Source organism: Crotalus tigris, unplaced genomic scaffold (genome assembly GCF_016545835.1).
Source record: "Crotalus tigris isolate CLP2741 ecotype Arizona unplaced genomic scaffold, ASM1654583v1 scf7180000021447.437961, whole genome shotgun sequence".
Taxonomy (NCBI): domain Eukaryota; kingdom Metazoa; phylum Chordata; class Lepidosauria; order Squamata; family Viperidae; genus Crotalus; species Crotalus tigris.
The window spans coordinates 305,206-331,892 of NW_024098515.1; the positions used below are offsets into that span (position 1 = coordinate 305,206).

Consider the following 26,687-nt stretch of genomic DNA (forward strand, 5'->3'; position numbering starts at 1 on the left):
GCTCCCCACCTCCTGCAAAGTCGGCGGGGGGGGGAGCGAGGAGCCGGCTCCGGCGGGCGCGGGGCTTGGCTGGCTGGGGAAGCGCGGCTGGTGGTGCGGAGACCCTCCTCCGGGAGGGAGGGCGGGACGGAGGGGGCCAGGCAGCGGCCAACCAGCCAGCCGGCGCGATGGCGCTTCCGAGTTCGCAGCCAAACTTTGCACGGGCGGCGGCGGCGGCGGCTCCTCCGCCCGGGCGAAGGGAACGCTAGAGCGGCCGCGGCTGGCGAGCGGCCCCCGCCTTGGGCCGCAGCAGGGCAGCCCGCGCCAGCCCCGGAGCCGCCTCCCCAGCGCCGGCGGAGCAGCGGCAGCAACGGCGGCGGGGAGGCTGCAGCTGGGAGTCCGCGGAGCGCCGCCAACTCCCCGCCCCGACCGCTCCGGCCGCCCGGCGCCTGCAAGATGAGCGGCCGGCCGGGGGGAGCCTCTTCCAGCCGCAGCCGCCGCCGCAGCCGCCGCGGCTCCTCCGGGGCAAGATGAGCGCTTCTCCGCGGAAGGAGGCGCCGATCTCCCGCAAGCAGCGGCTGATGGCCGCGGTCGCGTCCGGGGACGAGTGCGCGGGGGCGGCGGCGGCGGCGGCGGCGAGGAGCCGCTGCTGCCCGCCCGCGCCCGCGTCCCCGGCCGCCGCCGCCGCCTGCCCCTCCTCCGCCGCGGCGCTCTGCTGCTTCATCTGCGGTGGCGGGATCAGCCGGGGCAAGGAGCGGCGGCTGCAAGTGCGGGCGCCGCGCGGCCCCCAGCCCTTCTTCCCCTTCCTGCAGCACCAGGAGCCGGCGCCCGGCGCGCGGGAGGTGAGCGCCGAGGGCTGCGCCCTGGTCTGCGCCGTCTGCCGCTGCTTCCTGGCCGAGCAGTGGGACGCCTTCGAGCGGGCGCGGACGCCGGTGGAGAAGCGCATGTACTGGCTCAAGCGGCCCTACCAGTGCGAGGGCCCCGCGGCGGCGGCGGCGGGAGGGCTGCGCCGGGCGCCGCAGGAGTGGAACCCGGGCTACGCGCTGGGCACGGACGACGAGCGGCGCCCCGGCAGCAGCCCCGACCAGCCTCCCTCCCAGCAGCGGCGGCGGCGGCGGCCCCGAGGATCGCCCGCAGCGGCGCCGCCCGACGACTCCTCGCTCTCCTCGCTGTCGGACGCCGAGACCTTGTCGGAGACCGAGCCGCGCTTCCCCGCCGCGCCGGGCAGCCCCGAGGCCGGGCGCGCGGAGGAGCGGAAGAGGCCCCGCCGGGGAAGCCAGCTGCGGCCGCCCCCGGAAGAGGCGGCGGCGATCCCCTTTCACCCGGGGAACGGGCTGCCACTGGCTCCGAAGCTTCGCAGGAAGCGGCAGCGGCCGGCGCGGCGCCGGGCACGAGGGGGTCTCCTTTGGAACGCAGCCATGGACGCCTTTGGACGGTCGCAGCCCGGCTTGGAAGCGCAGCGAGCCGAGGGGCCGGCGGGCGAGTGGCCCCGGGCGCCCTCGGGCTGCTGCTCGTCGGAGGAAAGCGAGATCAACATCACCAGCGACGAGGAGCCCCGGACGGCGCCCGGCGGCGGCGGGGGAGCCTCGGCGCGGGGGGCCGGGCTGGCCTGCTACGTCTGCGGCTCCCCCCTGACGCCGGGCTCGCAGCAGCGCCTCCACGTGCAGAAGCAGGAGCAAGCCTCGACGGCGCCCTTCTTCCCCTTCCTCTGGCTGCACAGCCCGCCGCCCGGCGCCCTCCCGCTCAGCCCTGCGGGCAGCGCCCTGGTCTGCCCCGCCTGCCACGCCTCGCTCACGCAGCAGTGGCGCAGCTTCGAGGGCGCCGACGTGCCCGTCCTGCAGCGGCTCTACGTGCTGCCCCGGGCGGCCGCCCAGCCTCGGAGGGCCGGGACGGCCAGAGAGGAAGGGCCCCCCGGGGCCCCGCAGCCCCGCTCGCCGGAAGCCTGCTACCTGTGCGGGGAGGACTGCAGCCAGGACGGGCGCCCCGTCTCCGCCAAGGCCCCCAACGGCAGCTCCAAGGTGGCCATGCACTTCCCCTTCCTCAGCCACCTGCCCTGCCCGCCCCGCGCCAAGGGGCCGGACCAGCGCTGCCAGGTGCGCAGCTGCTCCCGCTGCTACCTGGTGCTGCAGGACTTGTGGGCTACCTACCTGGCCTGCCGCAACGAGGAATGCATTGCTTCCGTGCAGAGCTTCCTGGGCAGATACCACCAGGTCTTCGCCGCCGTTGGGGAGGCCGAGGCCCCGGCCAGGACCCCGAGGTTGACCCAGGCAGGCCTGGCCTCCAGCTGTTACATCTGCGGTGCCCAGCTCAGCCCTGGCAAGGAGTTCCAAGTCAGCATCAACCCTCCTGCCGGCCGCTTTGGTGAAAAGGAGCCCTTTTTCCCTTTCTTGGCCGTCTATCCGCCGGCTCCACGGGCCAGGCCGGCCGAGGCCACGGGGATCGTGGCCACCTGCCTGCTGTGCTACCACGACCTCCTGGCCCAGTGGCTGCAGCATGAGCAAAGCAGTGCCCAGCACCCCAGCAGTGCCTGGTCTCGGCAGTACAAGGTGGACACCTTTGCTTGCTTCTTCTGCCGACAAGAGAAGAAACGGCACCTTGGATTAAGAGGGGTGCCAGTGGCCAGGCTGCCCGTCTTCTTGGGCTCCTTCCGGGGTCCGGGCACCTTGCTGGTGGATGATGGCAAGCGGCTGACCATTGGCGCTTGCCCTGAGTGCGCCATGCTGGTGCTGGCAGGCAAATCGGCCGTGGCCAGGGATCTTTTGGCTCTGCCTGCAACTGTGTCGCTGTCCCTCCAAAAGGTAAGCTTCTGGTTGGCCTTCTGATGGGGCCTGGTTGCCTGGCACTTGGGCAGGTGCCAGGCTGGGGGCCTTTGAGCCAAGACATATGTCCAGATCCAGGTTCAGCCAATGAATTTCTGTCCAGGTGTGTGAGAAGGCTGGAGCGTGTTATCCGTACCGCAGGAAGCGCATCAGCGCCCAAAGTTGACAAGACTTGCTTGTTTTTAAGTAGGGCTGCTGTTCTAGGTTTGCATCCTAATCCTTTGGACCCTCCTCCGCCCCCCCACCCCCCCGTTGCTTTCTAGCTCTGTGCTGGGCATCCTTTCTGGAGGGAGCCAAAAAAGGAGTCAGGTCCCCCTTTGCGAGTCCCACTTGAATCCTGCAAAAGGCAGAGGTCCCTTGCAGAGCAATTGCCCAGCCAAGTCTCATGAGTCATAGTTTGCAGGCCAGGGTTTGATGGAGGTGCATAGAAGTTGCTTTCTGCCTCATCGCCGGAGAGCAGAGCACTTCCATGTGGTTTGGGTCTTTTACAGCAAAGGCGTTAAGGCAGGGGTCTTCAAACCTGGCCCTTTTATGACTTGTGGACTTCAACTCCCAGAATTCCTGAGCCAGCACAGCTGTGCTGGCTCAGGAATTCTGGGAGTTGAAGTCCACAAGTCATAAAAGGGCCAAGTTTGAAGACCCCTGCTTTAAGAGTTGCCTTCTGGTTTTTTTTTTTTTTTTTTTTTGCAAGAAAATGGTTTTGCTCAGCTGTGAAGGCGAGGGAGCATCAAAGACAAACCTTGATGGATCTGACCAGTTTCATTCTGGTTGCCCTCATAAGCAAGCAAACAAGAGGTCATAGGAGTCGTGGTTTGATTGCTCTGAGCAGCATCCTTAGCTGGTCTAGACGAGAGAGAGAGAGAGAGAGAGAGAGAGAGAGAGAGAGAGAGAGAGAGAGAGAGAGAGAGAGAGAGAGAGAGAGAGAGAGAGAGAGAGGGCTGCTTTGATGACAGCAGACAATGCTTTAAAAATAACACTGAGAGAGAGAGAGAGAGAAAGAAGGAGAGAGAGTTGCCTTCCCTGTGGTAGCCTCCACTCTTTACAAGGCTCTTCCCAGAGACAGGCGTAGTCTTGATCCTGGTCACCTTCCATAATAGTGAAAAACTCTTGTCTGTCAGCAAGGCTTTGGTCCAGGTCAATTGAAGAATGGCCCCTGCCATGTGGATTGACCCAGAGATGTTTCACCTCTGTTTGTGTTTATTTGTTGCCTAGAGACCTTTAAGATAGCAACTTTTATGAGAGCAACAAGGTTGAAAAGTTCAAGAATTATGGCCAGCCATAAAGGAAGGCCATCTCAGGAGTAACTTGGACAGAAGCTGATCTCCTCTGAGGGCACGATTGAGTAGGATGATGGAGAAGTAGGATGATGGGGAAGCTTCTTGAAGATGCTCTTCTGCTTTGAAGAATTCCCCACTCCAGATTGCATCTGCAAGTCAGAAACCGTCAAGCGGTACTAAATGCTCAAGACAGGCGGTTGAACAGAATAATACAGTTGGAAAGGATCTTGGCGGTCATCTAGTCCAACCCCTGCTGACATAGGAGACTCTGTATTTATTTATTTATTTATTTATTAATAAAATTTATATGCCGCCCAACTCCTAGGGACTCAGGGCGGCGTACTAAATTAAAACAACAAGTATAACAATTAAAAATAAATACATTCACACAGCATGTCCCAATCGAATCCCGCCCCCCCCCCCCAGGGACATCAACCCCAGGCCTGCCGGAACAGGAGAGTTTTAATAGTTTTCTTGAAGGCCGGCAAGGTGGGAGTAGTTCGAATCTCGGGGGGGGGAAAGTTGATTCCACCACGTCGGAGCCACCGCAGGAAAGGCCCTTCCCCGAGGGCCCGCCAGCCGACATTGTCTGGCCGACGGGACCTGAAGGAGGCCCAATCTGTGGGACCTCACCGGTCTCTGGGAACTATGCGGCAGTATGCGGTCCTGTAAGTAACCTGGTCCTAAGCCATACAACTCACTTGTATCATTCCAGACAAATCCAATCTCTTCTTAAAAGCCCCCAGCGATGGAGTCTCCATAACTTCTGGAGGCAGGTTGTTCCACTGGTTAATTGTTCTCACTGTCAGGAAATCCCTCCTTAGTTCTAGGTTGGCTTATGACCGTTTCTCACGACCATAGCAGCATCCCCATGGTCAAATTCACACACTTGGCAACTGACTCATAGTTATGACGGTTGCAGTGTCCCGGAGTCCCGACTTTCTGACAAGCAAAGTCAGTGGGGAAGCCGGGTTCACTTAACAACTGTGGCAAGAAAGGTCGTAAAATGGGGCAAAATTGTCTCACTTACCTAGCAACAGAAATTTTGGGCCCTCAGTTTTCATCCTAAATCAAGGACGAGGTGTGTTTCCAAGGCAGGGGAGGGGGCTGTTTTTTCTGAAGCCCAGGTGGGATCAGCGCCCGACTCTTTGCTGCGATTCTTGCTTTAAGTTTTCCTTTCCCTCCCTGTAGAAGGTCATGAGTTCATAGAGCTCTCTCTCTCTCTCTCTCTCTCTCTCTCTCTCTCTCTCTCTCTCTCTGTGTGTGTGTGTGTGTGTGTGTGTGTGTGTGTTCTGTGCCAGGCCAGGGAACAGGTGGTGCTAGAGGATCCCTCCCAAAGTCTTGCAGACCCTGCCTGTCATCGCACGAATATCAACGGGAGACGTCCACATCTGTTTCCCTGCAGCATTTGTCATGGAGAAGGAAGGGGGTGGGAAGGTCCGATAAGGACTGGCTTGCACCATGAAGCCCATGGCTCTCTGCCCAACGGAGGAGGGCTGGGCTAGGAAGTCCGGTGGCCGCCTGTTCCACCAACAAATAAGGCCCCCGCTTTGCAACTTTCCGGGAGGGAAGAAGCCAACGGGTTGTGTCCCAGCCCGGCCGTCCCTCCTCCGCCCTTTGCTCTTTTAACAGATCGCCTGGCTGCCAAACGGCAGTTCCTGCTTATTTTGGCAGCCTGCTCGGCATCTGTTTCAGGAAAGGCCCGTGAAAAATGGTCCGTTCGGCTCTGGCCTGACTCACCACAGGCGGCTCTTGACAGGAATCTGGAGCCCGGTGAGGGGCCCGAGGCTGCGCAAACCATCTTGTGGGTGCCGAGCGAAGCAAGGCGGATGTTGGGGAGCTTTGGGGGAGATGCTCACCAAATCCATGCCGTCCATGCAGCTGCAAAGCTCAGTGGCACTTTGGTTTCTTGTCTGGGTCGATAATTCGGGAGCACAGCTTTTTCCTGGACAGGCGGGGTCAAAGCATTGATCTGTTTATCCAGGAGCTGTTCCAACTGTGTGCAGGGCCCGAGAGTGGATGAGGACCCTCATTGATCCACAGGGTGGTCAAGGAGGGCCATGGATTCATCCAACCTTGTGTGAGCCCATCTGGTTTCACTCTCCTTTGCTTTCGCGTCCTTAAAAGCTGGAAACCTGATTGAAAAGAAAATGAGGAGGCCAGAACACTGCCTTGCCCCTGGCTGATTGCAGGTCTTTGTATAACAGGCGCTGTCTGTTGTGACTGGCAGCTCAAGAGCACCAGGTCAAATGCTGTGAGAAGGTTCAGTTGCTGTGAAAGGCTTCAAGGCGGGGTTCGGCCCTTGCTCAAAAGCTGCCTGGTCCTGCTTCGTAAAAAGTGATTCTGTTGCACGGCTTCCATGTCAGAAAAGGCATGGAATTTTCAGAAGAAAAATGCATGTTGCCATTTGCAGCTTCTGGGCGTAGGTGGGTGGGTAGGTAAAGAGGTGAGGGAGGAGGAAGGAAGGAAGTTAGTTGAGAAAGGGAGAAAGGAGGGAAGGAGAGAGGGAAGGAGAGATGGAAGGGATGGAGGAAGGAAGGAAAAGAGGTGACAGGCAGGAAGGAAGAAAGAAGGAAGTTAGTTGAGAAAGGGAGGAGGGAGGGAGGGAAGGGAAAGAAGAAGGAAGGAAAGGGCAGGAGAGAAGGAAGGAAGGAAGGAAGGAAGGAAGGAAGGAAGGAAGGAAGGAAGGAAACTTTATATTTTTCTGCAGTTTGCTTCCTTCTTTCTTTTCAGGAAGGAAAAACAAGCAAGCTTATATTTTATACTTATCAAGAGATCACTTGATGGTTGGGTCTTGGGGGGCGTTGTAGCAAAGTGGGCCTTGATTTAATAGCCCCTCCGAAAGGGTCTGAAGGCGTGGGGATTTCCTCTTGAGCTCCAATCTCCATCAGGACAATTTGTGGGAAACTGAAGTCATTAAATGGAGAGAAGGGGGAGAATGTGGAGTTCTCCGGTCTGTTGGTGCGGCTGCGTTTCCGCTGGTTGGCAGCCAAGCTAATTTCTGCATTTCAGAGCAGACTCCAGCCCATCTGCTCCCTCGCTGGCAGGGCACACTTACCCACCGAGCCCATTAAGGGCTGCAGTCTTGCAAATCGGTGCAAAGGAAGCTGAGCAGACCACCAGGGAGGACACCCTTCCCTGGCCCACCAGTGTGGAACGTAAGGGGGGGGGCATGACTTTGGTGGAAGCTCAGATGGACTTCATGGGGTAGCTGTGGACACCAAGGAAACCAGAACTATGGAGTCATGAATGTGCCAGAAAACACTTTTGGAACATGAAAATTCTGCAGAGGTTGGAATTTCTACCTTAAAATAGAAGAGGAGGGAGAGTGATGCTGTCTGTCTGTCTCCCCCCCCCCCCAGCAGATAATTCTATGTCTGAAGCCCTAAAGCAGTGTTTTTTCTTTCAAATTTGGCACCTTTAAGATGGGTGAACTCCAGCTAGCTGTGGAATTCTGGGAGTTGAAGTCCACCCATCTTAAAAGTGCCAAGTTTGAAAAAACACTGTCCTCAAAGGATTGCCCATTGTATAGATCCAGCCAGACAAAACAACTAAATAAACAATTTCTCATCTTCCTTCTATTTAGAGCAACACAACATTTATAAGCCATTTCTGGGAAAGATTTCAGGCGCCACCTCCCACTTTGGATGGGGCTAAATGTGAAATGGATAGAGTTAGAAAAAAAAACCCCAGGAAGTTTTCTAGAAGGAGGGGGGGCATCATGAAAGTTTCCCTTCATTGCAGCCCCCCCTTTCCCTGCATGCCTGCCCAGAAGTGATGAGTAGATGTAGTGCAGGAAATCTTTGCAAGCAGCGATGTGTAAGATTTCAGTTTCTCAGCTGCACATAAAATTCTGGGAATTTATAGGGATAACCAGGCTCACTCTTAAATCTCTTGACTCTGCTTTTAGACATTGCTCAAGCAACTGAAAACCTGTTGAAATATCCTCCAAAATTGATTCTGTTGAAATCCTTTATGCAAAAAGGAAGTGTGCAGCCTAAGCTATAGATTGAGCTGGTTAATTTACCATTATGCTATTCCTTTTGCCTTTAATTGGAAAGCAAGCATCCCCTGAGCATGCTTAGAAGATTTCCTGAGATGCAAAATAAATAACAAAAGCCAAAGGAATAGAAGAAGATGAGTACTAAGTCTTTGATGGATTTCAATTGTCCTTCTTTCCGAGCATCACTCCCCTTTGGAAAATATTTTATTTTATTACTCCAAAGGCTTCAGTCTGGCTGCAGTTCTGGACAGTTAGTGACAGTTGTTGGTTTGATTTTCCTAGAGACCTTCTCGGCTGTCAAATGAAGGTGGTCCTTGAGTGGATTCAGAGCCTGGCGCCATGGCAGGGAGGTGGGAGGCAACGAAGACAGATTGCCCGTTCAGGAAGATTTAGAGGAAGGACCTGTCCACTGAGTCACTGTCAAATTGGGCTCCTGCAGCCATTGACTGGCCTGGACAGACTGTCTTTGTTAGGATGACACTTTGGGTTGGGACAACGGGTGTTGTGTGTGTGTGTGTGTGTGTGTGTGTGTGTGAGAGAGAGAGAGAGAGAGAGAGAGAGACAGGCTGGGGTTTCCTTCTCCAACTGCTGGAAAGGGGAGATGCCTGCAGGGTCTCAAATTGAGGGGACTTGCAGCTGATAGACGCATGGCTGCTGCAGCAGAATAACAAGAGTTGGGAGGGTCATTAGAGGTCTTCTAGCCCAACCCCCTGCTCAGGCAGGAGACCCGCCTAGACCATTCCAAGCAAGTGGTTGTCCAGTCTCTTCTTAAAAACCTTCAGTAATGGAGCAGTCACAACTTCTAAAGGCAAGCCGTTTACTGGTTCATTGTTCATTGTTCTCATCGGGAAATTCCTCCTTAGTTCCAGGTTGCTTCTCTCCTTGCTCAGTTTCCATCCATCCCTTGCTTCTTGCCCTGCTTTCAGGTGAAGGCAGCACCAACGTCTCACCCTCAAAATTACACACACACACCCCCATGCAAATCTTCCGGAATGACCCTGGCAGGATTTCAGCTTTCTGAAGCAACTTTCTTTGCTTTTGGGTCAGGAGGAGATGCTTGCTGCTGACCCCTCAAAGGCCAGGGAGATGCAGAATACAGGTGGTCCTCAGCTTAAAACCATTCAGAGCCTAGCGTTCAAACCATTCAAAGTGACGTACAAGCAGTCCTCAGACTTGTGGCATCCCCACAATCATAAGATCAGAATTTGAGCACCTGGCAGCCGGCATGTAGCATTTGTGACGCTTGCAACCTCCCAAGGTCACCTGATCTCTGTTTGCAACGCTCCGACAAGCGAAGTCAGAGGGAGAAGCAGAATTCACTTTATGACCACCTGATTCATTCAACAACGGCAGGGATTTGCTTGACAGCTGTGAACAAAAAATGTCTCACTGAATAACCTCCTTGCTTAGCCGTGGGAATTCTGACCCCGATTGTGGATATATGCTTTTGCACAGTTTGCAGAATTGGGACGGGAAAATCTCGTTGGGATGGCTTTTAAGTTTAATCCTCCTCTCATTCTGCAAGCCGCCTAGAACCTTCGGGTTTCACCAGCTCGGAACCCACATGAATAAACCACCAACATTGACCTTGTTTTCAAAACTCGCCCGCCTGTTGAGTTGCAAAGATGCCGCCTGCCATTCAGCCGGGCTCGCCTCTGCGTCTGGAAACAGGTGCCTGCCTTGGAAAAGGCCCAGCTCTCTCTCTCTATCTCTCCCTCCCTCACCCTCTCCCTCTCTCCCTCTCTCTCTCCCTCCCTCTCTCTCTGCTCTGGCTTTTTGCCCCAGTGCCTGGACGGCTGAAGGGATGGGTCACATGCTTGTCCCGTGGGGCTTCCTGACCCTGCTGGAATGTGTGTGTGTGTGTGTGTGTGTGTATGTAGAGGGGACAAAGGTCTCTTCCCGCAGGGGGACCTTTGCTGCCTGGCTGCAGCTGAAGTTGGGGGGGGGGCATCTGTGGGTGCTAATAACAATTGACCCATCTCTGGCGCCAGTGGTTAAGAGGGGCGCTCTCTGTGTAGACATTTGGCCTTTTGTCCTGGTCTCTACTGGTTGTAGTCTATCCATCTCTCTCTCTCTCTCTCTCTCACACTCACTCTTATTCTGTCTCTCTGTCTTGCTCTCGCTCTCTCCCTCCCCCTGCTGTCCCTCCATCCCTCCTCCTCCTCCTCCTCCATCAACAGCTGTGTTGTCCAGAATCAAAAAGGAAAACTTTTCTGAAAGGACAGCCTACGTGCCTATTTGCATATTTCTGCATGCAGGAGGTTCAGTCTGCAGAGCTCCCTGGGGGGGGGGTTCAGCTGTTCCTCCGCTGATCTCCTTCTGCGGCTTGCACAACCAGGAGGCAGCTGCCCTCGCTAGGAGACAGACCCCTCCCTGGAGGGGGCCAGGCGTTTCTTGTGCCCCGTGGCAGGTTGTGGGTTGGCCAGCCTTAGCGGCTCCAGTCCCCCTCTCTGGAAAGCTGAATTCCACCCCTCCCCCCAGCCCCGAAACCAGTGTGCTGCTTCTGGTCCCTCCAAGGGCATGAGCATCACTCCCATCCTGCACAGCCTTTAGGGGTGGGACTCAGAACTCTCCCCCGAGGACCCCCCTCCCCTTCGGGCTGGGCTGGGGTAGCAAATGCCAATTTGTTTTTGCTGCCTTTTGAACTTGAACGGGTCAAGACTGGCTGCTCTCTTGAAGCCGCCCAAACGCCTTGAGCTTTTTAGTGCTTTGTGGGGCTCCCTTGACCAGCCCCCCCCCACTTTGTGGGAGGGCAGCGTGCAAACCTCTCTCCCCCTCCCCGCATTCTTTCCAGCCTGGGTCAGCTGGCTGAGGGATGCGGGGTTAAACTCCCTCTTTATAATATAATAGCAATAACAATAGCAATAGCAATAATAACTTTATTGTCACTTTGAATGTACATCGGTGGGCATACATTTAGAAGCCCCAGGCAGCATCTTTTGGCTTCAGCCTCTGCAAATCCCCCCCCCATGGGAGACCCACAGGCCCCCCCACGTGGTGCTGTGTGTTCGCATTTGGCTCCGCCCCTGGGACTCTACGACTTGCTTGGGGCTGTACAGGTAGTCCTCGGCTTACGACCTCAGCTGAGCCTAAGGTTTCTGCTGTTGAGCAAGACATTTGTTTGTGAGTCCTGCCCCATTTAACCACCCTTTCTGCCACGCTTGTTGAGTGAGCCTGCCTTCCCCCTTGACTTGACTTGTCAGAAGGTCGCCAAAAGGGATCCCGGGACGCTGCGACCGTCGTGAATCTGAGTCTATTGCCGAGCGTCTGAATTTGGATCACGTGATCGCAGGGAAGCTGCAACGATTGTGTGAAGAACAGTCCTAACTGCCTTTTCCCCAGTGCCGTTGTACCTTCAAAAGGTCACTAAGCAAACTTGTAAGTCGGGGACCCCCTGTACACCATCCAACTCTTCCTTTCCCTGCCTCAGTTTCCTGACGGCAGCACCGTCGGGCAAACTCTCCTCCGTCCCAGTGGCTGCTCCCTGGCTGTGGCCAGGCCGGGTTGTGTTTATCCTCCAGGGCCATTCTTGGCCCCGGCTCACGGCAGTGCCGAGCCAAAACAGTTTTTCTGGCCGGGACCGACTGGCGGCAGAGCCCAGGCCTTCCTTTGCTCCAGGGAACAGGAGCACGAGAAGCCAAAATGAGGTTTCCTTGTCCAGGGGCCCTTCCACCTCCCCTGCAGTGGGTCTTTCCTGCCTTCCTCCCCCCTGGCTTTTCCTTCCAAGAACGCTCCCCCCATTGCCAAAGCCCATCACTCATTGCCTGTCTTCTCCCTTGCATTCTTTCCTGCTGCTTTACGGGATCGGTGCAGGCAGCGTTTTACAATGAAAAAAAAAAAAAAAAAGCATGCAATTGCCAGAGATCGGTTTCATCCTTCCTTCCTGCTTCTTGCTGTTTGGCTCAAGCTCTTTTTTGCTTTACCTGTCGCTGATTTGCCCTAACCTCACCAATGCATGCTCCGAGACAGGGAAGCCTCGACTTACAACTCCAGTGAGGGCCAGGATTTGCACTGCTGCAGCCAGGCGTTTGCAAAATGTGCTGTGCTCAGTTCTACTTTCCTTTTTTGTCATGGTTGATAAGCAAGTCAAGTGGTTGTTAAGCGAGACTGGCTTCCCCCATTGACTTTGCTTGTCAGGAGGTCATAGAACAGCGGTTCTCAACCTGTGGGTCGCGACCCCATTTGGGGTCGAACGACCATTTCACGGGGGTCGCCAAACGTGATCCGCCATTTTTTGTCAGCCAGCGCATGGGGCGCCACTGCGCATGTGCGCTGTGCATGGGGTGGCGCATGGGGGCACCGCTGCGCATGTGCGCCGCGCATGGGGTGGTGCAGGGGGCACCGCCCGCATGTGCGCCCCGCAGGGGGCGCTGCCGCGCATGTGCGCCGTGCAGGGGGCGCCGCCGCGCATGCGTGCCGCGCAGGGGGCACTGCCGCGCATGCACGCCGCCTGCTTATGACCGGGGTCGCCGTATAAAAAGGTTGAGAACCACTGTCATAGAAGGTCATCGTATGGCGTTGCGACTGTCATAAATATATGCGGTTGCCAAGTGTCCAAATTTTGATCGATCAATCAATCAGAATAAAGCTGGAGAGGACCTCGGAAGCCTTCTAGTCCACGGGTGCCAGAGGCGGCACTCAGAGCCCTCTCTGTGGGCACGCATGCCGTCGCCCCAGTCCTAGGCCTTCAGCTGCGTTTTTATAAAACCTTTTCGCTTTAGGCGTTTGCCGCCGTGCGCAAAAAAAAAAAAAAGGTTCAGTCAATTTCAACTTCTCGCGGGAAAAAAAAAGATCTCGCAAAGTTGGAATTAATTGATTGAACTTTTTAGTCCCACCCAGTCTGCCGTTACCACCACAGCCATGCCCACCCAATGGGCCACGCCCACCCAATTATCCACACCCAGCCAATGAGCCACACCCACCCGGCACGCAACGATGTATAAGGGGGTTTTGGGTTGCAGTTTGGGCACTCGGTCTCTAAAAGGTTCGCCATCACTGTTCTAGTCCAGTGTTTCCCAAACTTGACAATTTTAAGGCATGAGGACTTCAACTCCCAGAATTCCACAGCCAGCAACGCTGGCTGTGGAATTCTGGGAGTTGAAGTCCTCATGCCTTAAAATTGTCAAGTTTGGGAAACACTGTTCTAGTCCAACCGCCTGCTCAAGCAGGAGACCTACTACCGTTCGGGACAAATGGCTGTCCAGTGATGGAGCACCCGCTGGGGTCTATCCAAAGACGTTGGTTGAACTTCGTCTCTGATGGATCTAGTGTTCTTCAAACTTGGCAACTTTTCAATGGGTGGACTTCAACTCCCAGAATTCCCCAGCTGGCATGGGGAAGTTGAAGTGCACCCATCCTAAAGCTGTCAAATTTGAAGAACACTAGATCCACTCCAGAGCCTTATGAGATGTGAAGAACCATCCTTGATTCCCCGTTACGCACCTAATTTGGCCTTGGATCTGCCGTGACACCTGCTCCACTGCTCCCTGGGGCTGAATAGGTCTCCCCTTGCCCTCCTGCTTGGCCAAGAGAACCACCTTTTATCCCTTCTTCCCTTTAGACCCCATCTTTGGTGGTTAATTATCTATGGAAAGAGCTGCGTCTTGAACCAAGAAGTCCACCAGGGATGGAGGTGGTGGCACCAGAGGTGGCCATGTCTGGTTGCTCCTATTGTTGGAGAATGAGGACGGCCACATGGGCTGCTGGGAGGGTTTGGCTGTGAGAGGCACTGGAGGCTCCAGGCAGGCGAGCAGGCGTCCGCGCAGATGGAAACTTGATCACCCACAGCTCAACAGATTGTTTGACTTATTTTAAAATCAAGCAGATGGCTGCAACAGAAGTTTGTTTAAGTTCAGCGCTGAACTGGGCCGGTGGCCAGTGTTCCCGGGGCAGGCTTGCCAAAAGGACTTGGGTCATCAACAAACCACCTCTCTCTCTCTCTTCCCCCCCCCATGCTAAACACACACACACACACACACACACACACACCCCTCCTCCCTCTCTCTTTCCCGTAGTTCTGTTCTTCGCTTCCTACGTTTCAGTGTTTGGCTCTTTCCATTTGAAGCCTCTTCTTTCCTTTCATAGAAGATAGAACAACAGGGTTGGAAGTGATCTTGAAGATCTTCCAGTTCAACCCCCTGTTTGTTTGTTTCCCCCCCACACTTTGGAGGTTTGCTTTTGGGCGGGGCTAAAGCACAGGGAGTTCTCGACTTGCAACAATTCATTTAGTAACCCTTTGAAGTTACAACGGCACGGAGAAAAAAAGGACTGATGACTGTTTTTCACACTTAACGACCGTCGTGGCATCCCCAGGGTCACGTGATCAAAATTCGGACGCTTGGCAACTGACTCAGATTTATGACGGTTGCCTGTCCTGGGGTCACGTGATCCCCTTTGGCGGCCTTCTGGCAAGCAAATTCAGCGGGGGAGCTGGATTCACTTAACGACCGGGTTTCTAACTTTACAACTGCAGTGATTCACTTCACAACTGTGGCAAGAAAGATCATAAAATGGGGCACAATTCACTTTCGCAAGTGTCTCGCTTGGCCACAGAAACGTGGGGCTCCCTGGTGGTCGTCCGTTGGGACTAGCTGTGTCTCCCAGTTCTCAGGACCAGAGATTCTCGTGAGCCTGCCTGCAGGAGGATCTTGTGGATCATGAATGTAGTGCAAACCATCAATCTGGGTTCTGATGTCACACCCGGTTTGCCTCGCCAGCCGTGGTTTGCCTTTGGCCCTCCCTTGCAGACCCTCCTGGCTGCTGTTCTTACTTGCAGACGCCTTCATTGGAGGCCCATTTTACAGAGGGGAAGGGTGAGGGCGGCTGTGGTTTAGGCACGGTTTGTCCAAACCTTGAGGGTTTTGCTGCATGAGCAGATTTCTTCTTCTAATAATAATAATAATAAAGTTGGAAGGGGCCTTGGAGGTCATCTAGTCCAACCCCCTGTTCTCTGAGCTTGTGGGTTGGTTTCTGATCGTTGCATTACCAGGCGAGGTAACATCTTCAGCAGAGTTAGGGGATGCCAGTGTCCTTCTGTTTATAAGGGCTTTGGGGGCGGGGGTGTCAAGTGAGGGCTTGTGAGGGGTCTTGGGAGGGGTCAGGTGTGAGTCAGTTCAATTGGAGCCACACAGGAACCATCGGCCACACTACTCCCCCGCCACACTCGTGAGTTCATCGAATTGTGTACCTTTTGTATAGCTTTCCTGTGGCTTCTGGAGCGGTTTTGTCAACTCAGCCCCTGCAATTGGTGAAGTATGATTTGCTTAAGCAGACCTCTTTTTGTCAGCCAACCACAATTTTACAAACCATGGCAGCCAGTTGAATAAATAATGCAAAAGAAAAAAATGGTTTAAACACACCTTGATGTATTTAGGAGAGTTGCAGCATCCTGGAAAGGTGCATGTGTGTGTCTGTGCGTGTGTCATGTGATCACCATTGGCCACCCTCCCAGCCAGCTTCTGACAAGCAAAGTGAAGGGGGGGGGAGGCCAGGAAATCCACACGTCTTAAAGTTACCCCCGTATAGAGTCTCCCGTTTGAGCAGAGGGTTGGGCTAGAAGACCTCCAAGGTCCCTTCCAGCTCTGTCATTCTGTGTACTTTCCGGCCCCGGATGATGTCAATCTGCAGCAGGAATGCCATCCATGTGGTCATTTCCCCCGAAGCCACAATGAGTGACTCAGTGGAGGCTGAGCGCCAGTCCTTGTTTGTTTCATCCCAGCGTGATGAAGGAATCCCAGGCATGAGGTTCACACAGAGTGAAAACCAAAGCCAGCACTTTATTATGGGTTATCGCAAAGGAGGCGTCTGCTCAGGGTCACCCAAGGACTGGGATGAGTCACACATCAACATGTCTCGGGTTGTGATGTTCAGGACGTGGTCTTCTTCCTCTGCGTTGACCTACCTGGTGGGAGCATCAAGGAGCGAGGCCAACCCCGACCCCAGAACATGGATGCCCCCCCCATTTCTCACCTACCCATAACTCACCAGGTGCCTCTGGAGCAGCTCAAAGCTCTGCCCTCTTCCTCACCTACTTCCGACATCTGTTCCTTCCTGCCATGGGATTCCCCCAGACGTCCGTCGGGATTGAGCTGAAGGTGGCTTCTTGACCCAGATGATCCAAACCAGCCTTTTTCCAATCGGGGTTGTGTTTGCAACCTGCAGTCTTAAAACCTTGGAGCAGATCAGGTGGAAAAGAGGTTAGAGCGGAGTTTCTCAATCTGGGCAACTTGAAGATGGGTAGATTTCAACTCCTAGCTAGCGGGGGAATTCTGGGAGTTGAAGTCCACCCATCTTCAGGTTGCCAAGATTGAGAAACGGTGCCTTAGAGCTTGGAGGGAGACTTCCACAGAGACTTTGCAGCTTGCCAAGTCATTGTGCCAGCCCCTCCTCACTCCCCTGGGCTGACACTCCCCTGGGGAACCCCTCCACCCATCCCCAGCCTGTGTCCATGTGGGCCTGGAGGGACCCCTTTCATCAGCTTTCATCAGATGGGGAAGAGAGGGAGAGAGAGAGGGAGAGAGGGAGGAAAAAAGGAAGGAAGGGAGGGAAGGAAGGGAGGGAAGCCAGGCAGGCAGGGGAGATGCAGTAGCGGTGGTGAGGCTGGCTCAGAAACAGGGCTGCCTTTTCCCAACGTGTTTGCAAATCCCCACCAGCTGGGGGGATTAGAGGCAGCATCTGGCTTGCTTTATAATATTTAAAACAAAGAGGGTTGCAGGCGCCGAGATGGGGCGGGCGGTGATTGGGAGGCTGCTGGTAGAGGTGAAATGCTGGGAAAATATGCGGTGATAACAGCAGACACAACCCCCCCTCCCACTTTCCTTTGTTTTTCCCCTTCCATGGGGCTTTTTAGTGGCCCATAAAGCAGACTTGAGCTGAACTGGCTTCATTGGCAAGGGCTCAAATGAGAAGTGGGAGGGGGAGACTGGGACAGGCAGGCCATCCTCCCGTTCGTTGAAGGAGCAAGCTCCGACAAACACAAACACGTGCAGAGTGCCTGCCGCCCTTCCTAACCTTATTGCGACCCTGTGGGGTGGGACGATTCTGCTCAGCTTTTGCGTCTTGGACGCCACACTTGTCTACCTGTTGCAAAGATAGGAACATGCACAAACACATGCCTTGGCCGAAACCTTAACAGAGTTGGAAGAGACCTTAGAGGTCATCTAGTACAACTCCCTGTGCTGGCTGGGGAATTCTGGGAATTGAAGTCCACCCATCTTAAAAGCGCCCAGTTTGAGAAACACTATGCTGGAGCATAACACAGCTTATTTGGCTATACATGATAGGTGAACCCTTGATCGTAGCCTGTAAAGCAGTGGTTCTCTACCTGTGGGTCGGGACCCCATTTGGGGTCGAACGGCCATTTCACGGGGGTCGCCAAACAACGCAGTCCGCCATTTTTTCCCCCCTTTTCCTTAGCTGTGCTACTCCCTTTTATTCTATTGGCTTTTGAAAGCCAATAGAATAGACTCTCTTGAATAGAGTCTAACTCTATTGGCTTTCAAAAGCCAATAGGAATTATCCAGGCTGTCTCTGTCCTGCTGAGCCCGCCAAAAGTCCCATTCTGCAAACGGTGCTGCACCAGTGGAGTAGTCCTCGACTTACGACCGGTTGAGTAGTCCTCGACTTACGACCGGTTGGGGGGTCGCGGCATTAAAAAGGTTGAGAACCAGTGCTGTAAAGCATAGCATGATGTGCGAACGAGACCCGGGTGGCTTGTTAAACAAACTGAGTTCAAGCTAACCCTGGCTTCACACACTCCTCTGAAGCCGCCTGGGTTTTGCCCTTGACCGAAGAGAGACGGGATCGAGTTTCCTCCTCACTTTTAAGCCACAACATCCTGCAAGCCTCGACCTGCGTTTTCCTGCCGGGTTGCAGGGAGATCCTCGCCCTTTTCTCGGTGCCCACGGCGCGGGGCAGCATGGGCACGGCCCCCCTTCATCCGCATCCCCTCCACCCTGGGACCCCGACCGGCCCCGTGGGTGCCGTTCAAAGGAAGCCTCTTATTTCCAGGCGGTGGTAGAGAAGCAGGCGGGGGAAGCAGCAGGGTGGCAGGGAGCCCGGGGTTTTGCTAAGATGCTTATTTTTCATCACTTTTTCTTTTCTTTTCTTTCTTTTTTGCTTCTCTTGATGCTTGAAGAATTCAGGAAGCCGAAGCGCAGCTTGTGCCAAGCCAGAGCTTGTGTGGCTGCCAAGACCCGGCCTGTTTGCTCGGCTTGCTGGAGCCAGGGAGTGACCTTGTTAGCTTAGAGGGCAGCTGCCTTGTTTATGCAAACATCTGGTGCGAGGCAAGCCGGATAGGGCTCACACTGTCTCCTTGCGCCTGACTTTGCGTTACCTTGTAGGAATGCCGGGGCGGGGGGGGGGGGGTGCCGCGAGGGGGGGAGGGAGGCGGCACAGCTCCAAGAGGCTGGGAGCAGAGAGGCTGGGAGGCTGTGTGTGTGTGTGTGTGTTTGTGCATGTGTGTGTGGGGTGAATCTGTGGGTGGTTTGACTGGCGCTTCCCTCTCTGCCGCAACCCTGCTCGGGCCATGTGGATCTGGATTGCACTTACAGCCTTCTTCCACCCCCAAAATTGCCCTCTTTTCTCCTTGGTAGCTTAGCGTTAGTCCTTGACTTACAACAGTTTGTTAAGTGACCTTTGGAAGTAACCACGGCACCGGAAAAATGGACTTTTGACCGTTTTTCAGAGTTAAGACCTTCGCAGCATCCAGTGTGGTCATGTGATCAAAATTCAGACGCCTGGCAACCGGTTCATACTTACGACGGTTGCGGTGTCCCCGGGGCTCATGCGATTCTCTTTGGCGACCTTCTGACAAGCAATTTTGGGCTTACGACTACACGTCGAGGATCACCCGTAGGGCAGTGTTTCCCAAACTTGACAATTTTAAGGCATGTGGACTTCAACTCCCAGAATTCCACAGCCAGCGTTGCTGGCTGTGGACTTCAACTCCCAGAATTCCACAGCCAGCGTTGCTGGCTGTGGAATTCTGGGAGTTGAAGTCCTCATGCCTTAAAATTGTCAAGTTTGGGAAACACTGCCGTAGGAGTTTGCATCCTCCCCTGGCTGTTTGGCCACCCAGGGTCAGCCTTCAGCTTCACCACCCAAAGTTGCGGAAAATCTGCCAGGGGGAGCAGGAATGGGCAAGCCGAGATGAGGGTTGGCGTCTTTCCCCAAGGAAGCTTCGTGGTCACCCGAAGCCAGTGGTGGGATTCAGCCGGCAGAACCGGTAGCTAATTTTTTGTTGCCCAGGCCCAGAATGGACTTCCGGAAGCGGCATCCATGCAGAGAACCGGTTGTTCACCTATTTGAATCCCACCACTGCCCAAAGCTGCTGTTTGGCTGATAGAAAACCCGGCTAGTGCATTTCATTAATGCCTCTCTCGACCTTAGCCTCTTTAAGATATGCGGACTTCAAGTCCCAGAATCCCCCAGCCCAGTGGTTCTCAACCTTTTTAATGCCGCGACCCCCCAACCGGTCGTAAGTCGAGGACTACTCAACCGGTCGTAAGTTGAGGACTACTCAACCTGTGCAGCACCATTTGCAGAATGGGACTTTTGGCGGGCTCAGCAGGGCAATTCCTACTGGCTTTTGAAAGCCAATAGAATTAGACTCTATTCAAGAGAGTCTATTCTATTGGCTTTCCAAAGCCAATAGAATAAAAGGGAGTAGCACAGCTAAGGAAAAGGGGGAAAAAATGGCGGACTGCGTTGTTTGGCGACCCCCGTGAAATGGTCGTTCGACCCCACAGGTGGAGAACCACTGCCCCAGCCAGCATGCTGAATTCCGGGGCTTGAAGTCCACGCATCTTAAACCTTCTGAGATTGAACAATCCTGATTTACTTCACGTAGGGCTTGCCTTTTTCTCCCAGGAGCAGCTGCTAGCCTCTTCTGTCCGGCCCCTTGCAGCTTTCCTCACCCCTTGCAAGGGGGCAAAGGCAACTTTGGGAATGGTTTCCTTTCCCTCCCTATCTGGGGCGCTTTGTTGTGGCTGCGTGGAGCCCCGAGCGAGAATGCTTGTAATCTTCCCCCAGGAGTTGAGTGCCGCTGTCCCCCTCCGATCCAGGACCAGCTGCCTCTGATTTCCACCAAATTCCTTTCTTTCTGGCTCCCCTCAGCCTCCCCCCCACCAGCCCCCCTCTGTCCTGCTCGGGAGAGTCCGCAGCCTCATTGTCTAAAGTTCCCCGAGATGATTTATCTGGAAGATTCCTGCAGTCACAGGTCAAGGGGAAAAAAAGCAGCACTTTTTCCATCAAGAGTGAGAGAAGAACTTTGGCTGTATTATTCTTCCTCCCCCCACCCTTCTTCCTAGTCATGGTGTGTGGGGGGGAAACCCCCCTTACAAACTTCTGAGGTTGCCCATGCAGAAACTCCTGTCGTCTCATTTTGATGGTTGGTGCCCAGGGGTGGGAGGAGCAAATGCAGATCGCTAGGTAAACCCGAGACCCCCAGAGGATTTCTCCTCTTGCATACTTTTAATTCCTTTTATTATTATTTTTTTAAATAAATGAGGCCTCAGCTCTGCAGGGAGCTCTAAATCTTCCTTGCTTAGGAGGTCAGCGGTGTGATTGTGTATTGTAGGGCTGAAAAATATAGGCTGCCTGGGGTTACAGCTGAGTCCTCCAGTCTCTTTGGTTTGGAGGCTGGGCTGGGGCTACAAAGTCCCCCCCCCATATCTCTACCACTGCTCAGTTGGTTCTGCAGTTCACGGCTCCACTTCATTAGTCCTGTGGGGAGAGAGGGAGAGAGGGAGACAGAGAGAGATAGAGGGAGGGAGAGAGAGAGGGAGAGAGACAGAGAGAGGGAGGGAGAGAGAGAGGGAGAGAGACAGAGAGGGAGGGAGAGAGAGAGGGAGAGAGACAGAGAGAAGGAGGGAGGGGACGGAGGGGGGAGAGAGGGAGAGAGATAGACAGAGGGAGAGAAAGGGAGAGAGGGAGAGAGGGAGGGAGAAAGAGACCCCGATGCATCCCTGGTGTCTTCATTTCATTTGAATTTGGTCCGGCTGCTTTACTCAGGAAAGGCTGGGCCAAATCCAGGGCTTCAGTGTTTTTATGACACCGGAGGTCAAGAAGCTTGGCCTGATCTCAACAGAGCTGGCTTGACTTTCTTTACAAAAAAAAAAAAAAAAAAAAAAGATGTTCCAATTTACTCACGGAGACCCGATACAGCTAGCAAACTTAATACACGTTTACCAAGCGGTTGTAAAGCAATGCATAATCTTAAAAATAAATAAATAAATAAAATCTCCAGGCTCAGATGCCTACAGTTATGGGCACCATCTTGACTTTTTTTGCCCCCTGCCTTGCTGGTGGCCCTAGTTGTAGTGCTTAAAAGCAAAAAATAAAAATAAAAGAGCCAATTGGTACTTGCTCCTGCGTTGGAGGGATTCTCTGCAGTTGTTAAATGAAACACTGCAGCTGCTAAGTAAATCCGGCTTCTCCACTGACTTTGCTTGTCGGAAGACGCCTGGGAAAGTCACCGATGGTGGTCAGGTGACCCCCAGGACACTGCAGCTGTCCTCAGTACATGCCGATTGCCAAGCGTTTGAATTTGGATCACCTGACCATGGGGATGCTGTGACGGTCATAAGTGCGAGGAGCTGTTGCAAGAGACCTTTTTTCAATGCTGTTGCAAGGGTCATTAAATGAATGGTTGTAATTAGCAATATTGTTGCTACTATTGTCAGATTTAATATGATTCCATTTGCCAAATCAAAGGAGCGTAAGCATGGATACCAAAATAACAGAATATCAGAGTTGGAGGGGACCTTGGAGGTCTTCTAGTCCAACCCCCTACTCAGGCAGGAGAGCCTATATCAGTGGTGGCGAACCTATAGCACGGGTGCCAGAGGTGGCCCTTGGAGTCCTCTCTGTGGGCACACGTGCCGTTGCCCCAACCTTGCCTCCCCCCGTGACCCCCTCCTCACCAGCAGCCCCCCTGGAGGAGAGTCGCCCCCGAGCGTGACCCAAGCAGAGCAGCGCAGCCAAGGACATGGCAGCCAGGCAGCGTAGACAAGACTCTGCCCTCACGCCCCATTGCGCACAGTTGATGCTGCGGGATGCGGGCAGAGGGCGTGGCCGCCATGGCGCTGCTGGGCTGCCTGGGTGATCTGCGGCGGGCCCTGGAGACGGTGAGTGGCCTGGGGGCAGGCGTAGCGGGGGCGGAGCAGGGGCAGGGCAGGGGGTGGAGCAGGGGCTGGGCCAGTTTTTGGGCACTTGGTCCCTAAAAGGTTCACCATCACTGGCCTATATCATTTCAGACAAAGGGCTGTCCAATCTTTTCTTAAATAAAAAAAATCTCCAGTTGATGGAGTAGCCATTGTTTTCACTGTTTTCACTGTCAGGAAAATTATCCTTCCTTCTAGATTGGTTCCATCCATCGCTTCTTATGCCTTGCATGAACCTGAGACCCCCCCCCTTTTGCTACCGTCCTAGGCCAGCCCTGTCTTAACATCCTCAGAGTTTTGCCTTTTGCCTGTTCGCTTCTCCGAGGGTCTCCAGCCAGCTGGGCCGGCCTGAAGGCCACCAAGATTATGAGCCGCACTGAAGCCAGGAAACCTCTCCCCATGCCCTTCCCTGCCCAGAGCTGGTCAGACAGACCTGGGGCGAAGCGACCCGACTTCCTCTTCTTGCGGGGTGGAGGAAGGTCCTGTCCATCAAGGAGGCTTTGGAAGGCCCCACCTTGGGGCCCTTAAATGCTTTGGGACCAGGTGAGGAAAGCAGGAGGTTGAAGATCAGAGTCCTGCCTCCCTTATTTGGCTGGTCTGTCCCTGATGGTCACTCCTGGCAGGAGATGGGAGGGTAAACAAAAGCATTTGGCCCAAAGCCTGCATTCCCGCTTCTCGCTGGCTTGCGCTGACATCTGCAACCCGCTACAGCCAAACGGCTAACCCTGACCGCAGAATGGGAGGCAGCTCATTCGGGAGAGAGAAGACGGGCTTCCCAAGAGGAAAGTGGCTTCCGCTCCTTGCCAGGGTCATCCTCTGAGCCCAGCCCCTTCCGTGGGCAAATCCTGGTTGCACCAGGGCTTGCTACAAGCCCGAAGCCTCCTGCTTTTGAACTGCTTCTCCTAGGCTTCCCCCCTTGCAAAGCGGTGGGTGTCATAACTCCCACCCCACACTAGGGGGCGCCACAACGTCACAAAGGCACAGCAGCCCACTCTAGGGGGCGCTGATCCTCCTTCTCCTCCTCCTCTCTTTTCTCGCTTAATTTTTTTCTCAGTTTAAGAAAACCGTTTTGCTCGTCGCATCTAGAAGGCCGGCCTCCCAACAGCATAGAAGGACCTTGGGGAACTGACCGCAGCAGAACCTATTGGCATTTCTCATGCAGGGGAGCCTGGCTTCCTGACCCTTCGGATGCCCCTGGCGAAAACCTTGGGCTTTCATAATTCCCCAGAGACATGATTAGCAGATGTTTCAGCCATGATGTATGCCATCTCCCCCCTCCCCCCTTGTGCCTCTTGTCCCTCCCATCCTCTTCCCAGCTGCTTCCAAGAAACGGGATCTTAAGGGGGGAAGGGGGGAAGCCGCCAGTCCCCCCAGCTCTGTTCTGCCTCTCCTCTTTTCTGCAGGCTCAGCTGGGCAGAGAGGTGGTCCTTGGCTCGCTGGCGGGCTGCACCCTGAATTGGGATTCGCCTTGTTTTTGCCAAAGATATCCAATGGGGATTTACTTAGCGTAGGATGAGAACATGACAGAAGAGAAGTAAACCTATACACACATCCGATTGGGATGCTTGGCTATGAATGAGTGGAATTTATTCAAAGGGCTTCCTTGCATTCCAGAGTGAGATCTGTCTTCCTCAAAGCCCTGGACCCCTTATCCGCCTGGGAGGAGGATTATAGTAGTAATTATCTGGTTGATAAGCAAAAGTTGACTTGATGGGGCTTAATCAATAGATACAAAGACTCAGCTCCCTTCAGAAGTCTGTGATATCTGCAAGAGGGTAGGTAGGTAGGTAGGTAGGTAGGTAGGTAGGTAGGTAGGTAGGAAAGGAGGAGGAGGAGGAGGAGAAGAGAAGAAGAAGAAGAAGAAGAAGAAGAAGAAGAAGAAGAAGAAGAAGAAGAAGAAGAAGAAGAAGAAGAAGAAGAAGAAGAAGAAGAAGTAGTAGTAGTAGTAGTAGTAGTAGTAGTAGTAGTAGTAGTAGTAGTGTGTGGGTTTGGATACAGGGTTTGGATACCATGGCAAAGGGTCACTATTGGGAGATTTGGAGGACCAGCAGATCCACCTGAAGAAAAATCTATGTGGTTACTAATTTGATAGCACAGAATCAATCTCTACTTTTTATGTATTCCCTTCCTCAAAGCAATCAGAAGGAGGCCTGGGAATGATTAAAAAAAACCAAAAAACCTGAGGGGTCCTTGCTCCCTGGTGTGTAGGACACTTCCTTTTTGAATTGCAAGCCGGTGGAAGTATGTGGGGGCACCCCTCTGCCTTTGGCTGAAGAGAAACCGTTTGGGAGAACAGCAGGAGGAACTTCAATCCTTGCTATTGTTGGGGGATTTCCCTAGAAAAGTCCCAGATTCTGGAGGTGGTGGGGCTTTCCTCCAGTTGAGTTGCTTCAGATGCTCTTAAGCAGCTGTAAACCCACTCACCCCCTTGTTGCATGTGGGGAAGGCAGAAAGAATCTCTGGGGTCTCATGGAGACAGTAGACTTGGTGGAGGCTCACTGAACTGCCACGAGGAGGCGGAAAGCAGCCGGAAAGCAGATGGGCTGGGAAGGAAAATGGTCTCCCAGAGCTTCTGTTTGGACACTTGCTGGGAGTCTTCCCAGTTGCTGTTCTTCAGGGCTGGTTGAAGACAAACTAAGGACCACCGGCTGGTTAAGGAATTTGCAGCCCTCAAAACAGCTTTTGCTTTGCAAATGGATTCCTGAATTGAGGCGAGGTCTTCACAAATGCTGTTGCCGTGTTAAAACTCAGACTGTAAAGGGAGGAGCCCATCTTTGCAGATAAGCAGAGGACTTGAATGTGAGGCCACATGAGAAGCAGTCCTCTTTTTGAACATGTGAATAAAATCTTGAGAGAGAATCCCTTTCAGAATGGGGCTCTTGTCATTTCCCCTTTATTTATATCCACCTTCCAAATTGGATTGTCTTAAGGCAGGGTTTCTCAACCTTGGCAACTTTGAAATGGGTTGACTTCAACTCCCCAAATTTCCAAGCCAGCAGAGAAGATCCAGCAACTGATGTTGGTGCTACTGAGTGAAGATCAGGGGCGGATCCAAAACCAGGTCTCTGCCGGCAGAACTTGATCCCTTAGGATCCCTCTTGACTCTGGACCAAGGAAGAGGCTCTCAGCTCCAGCGTTGCCTGTTGAGGTTCTTCTTTCAGATGTTCTCCAGCCAGCTCTTCCATTGAGGGACAACCCAAACAGTTTGGAAAGATGCTCTAGCCTTGGATCTTCTGCCTTCTGGGCTCTTCGGAGTGTCCTCTGCTCGTGGGCCAAGACCTCCTTCAGCTGTCAGCAAGGCTTCCTTTAATCTGTTCCAAGTTGAGCCATTGGCTTCTTGCATCGTTCTGGGGGGGGGAGTTGGTCTCCGTGCAGGGAGGACCCCTCCCTTTGAGGCTCTTGGCCGGTCCTGTGGTTTCTGATTCATAACTCTGGATAGATTGTGCAAAACATTTCACAGCAGTTGCCCTCCTGCCAGGATACGGCCAGAAGCAGCTTTGGGCTGCAAGGCTGGAGGAGGAGGTGGTGCTCTGCAGGACAATCACCGGCAAGGAAAAGGGGGAGCCCAGAAAGGATTTGGGATATTTTTCTGGAGGCCTCCTTAAGTAAAGAGCGTATCAGATCACAGACATCAACGCCAGCCGCTTGGCGTCTCTGGTTTGGCCGAGTCCACCTCGGAAGCTGCTTCTGTGTGTCAGCTCTTTGCCCGCACAGCCTGTGCAGCATGTCGCGACGGGCGGGCGGCGATTTTGCGCCAGGTCTCTGACTTCCTTGTAACAGGAGACGGCAGGAGAGGAACACGGCTCCCAGGAATTCATTGGTGCCAAGTCATGATTTAGCCACCGTTTGTTTTGATGAAAGGTACCCAGCTAATGAGCTGGGCAAGCCACAGTTTTGGGGGCTTTGCATAAAAGGGTGAACCAGGCAGGGGAGTGGGGTTGGTTCAGCAAATCTTGGCTTAAAGAAGACGTGTAACAAGGTTTGCAAAAGCATTGCTCTCCTGACTGTATGTAATTAAGGGCCCCAATGCACTCTACAGATAATCCTCAATTTACAGCAGTTCATTTAGTGACCGTTTGAAATTACAACAGCACTGAAAAAGGTGTCATGTGCCACACTTTAGAATCTGCATCCAGTTTTGGCCACAAAAAAGATGCTGGGATTCTGGAAAGAGTGCAGAGAAGAGCAACAAAGATGATTTGGGGGCTGGAGGCTAAAACATGAAGAACGGCTGCAGGAATTGGGCAGGTCTAGTTTAATGAAAAGAAGGACCAGGAGTGACATGATGGCAGTCTTCCAGTATTTGAGGGACTGCCACAGAGAAGGGGGGGGGTCAACTCTTCTCCAAAGCACCAGAAGGCAAGACACAAAGAAATGGGTAGAAACTGTTAAAGGAGAGAAGCAACCTAGAACTAAGGAGAAATTTCCTGATAGTGAGAACAATTAA

General features: G+C 54.0%; 1 protein-coding gene across 1 annotated transcript in view; it reads left to right on the forward strand.

The window, feature by feature from the left end:
• Positions 1 to 360: 360 nt before the first annotated feature.
• LOC120296704 overlaps positions 361 to 26,687 on the forward strand; it is a gene marked incomplete at its 3' end in the record, with an annotated part of 56,038 nt that continues 29,711 nt past the window's right edge. Inside the window, exon 1 of the mRNA XM_039318619.1 lies at positions 361 to 2,777. Within this exon, the coding sequence (XP_039174553.1) occupies positions 510 to 2,777 (2,268 nt within the window). The remainder of the gene's footprint in view (positions 2,778 to 26,687) is intronic.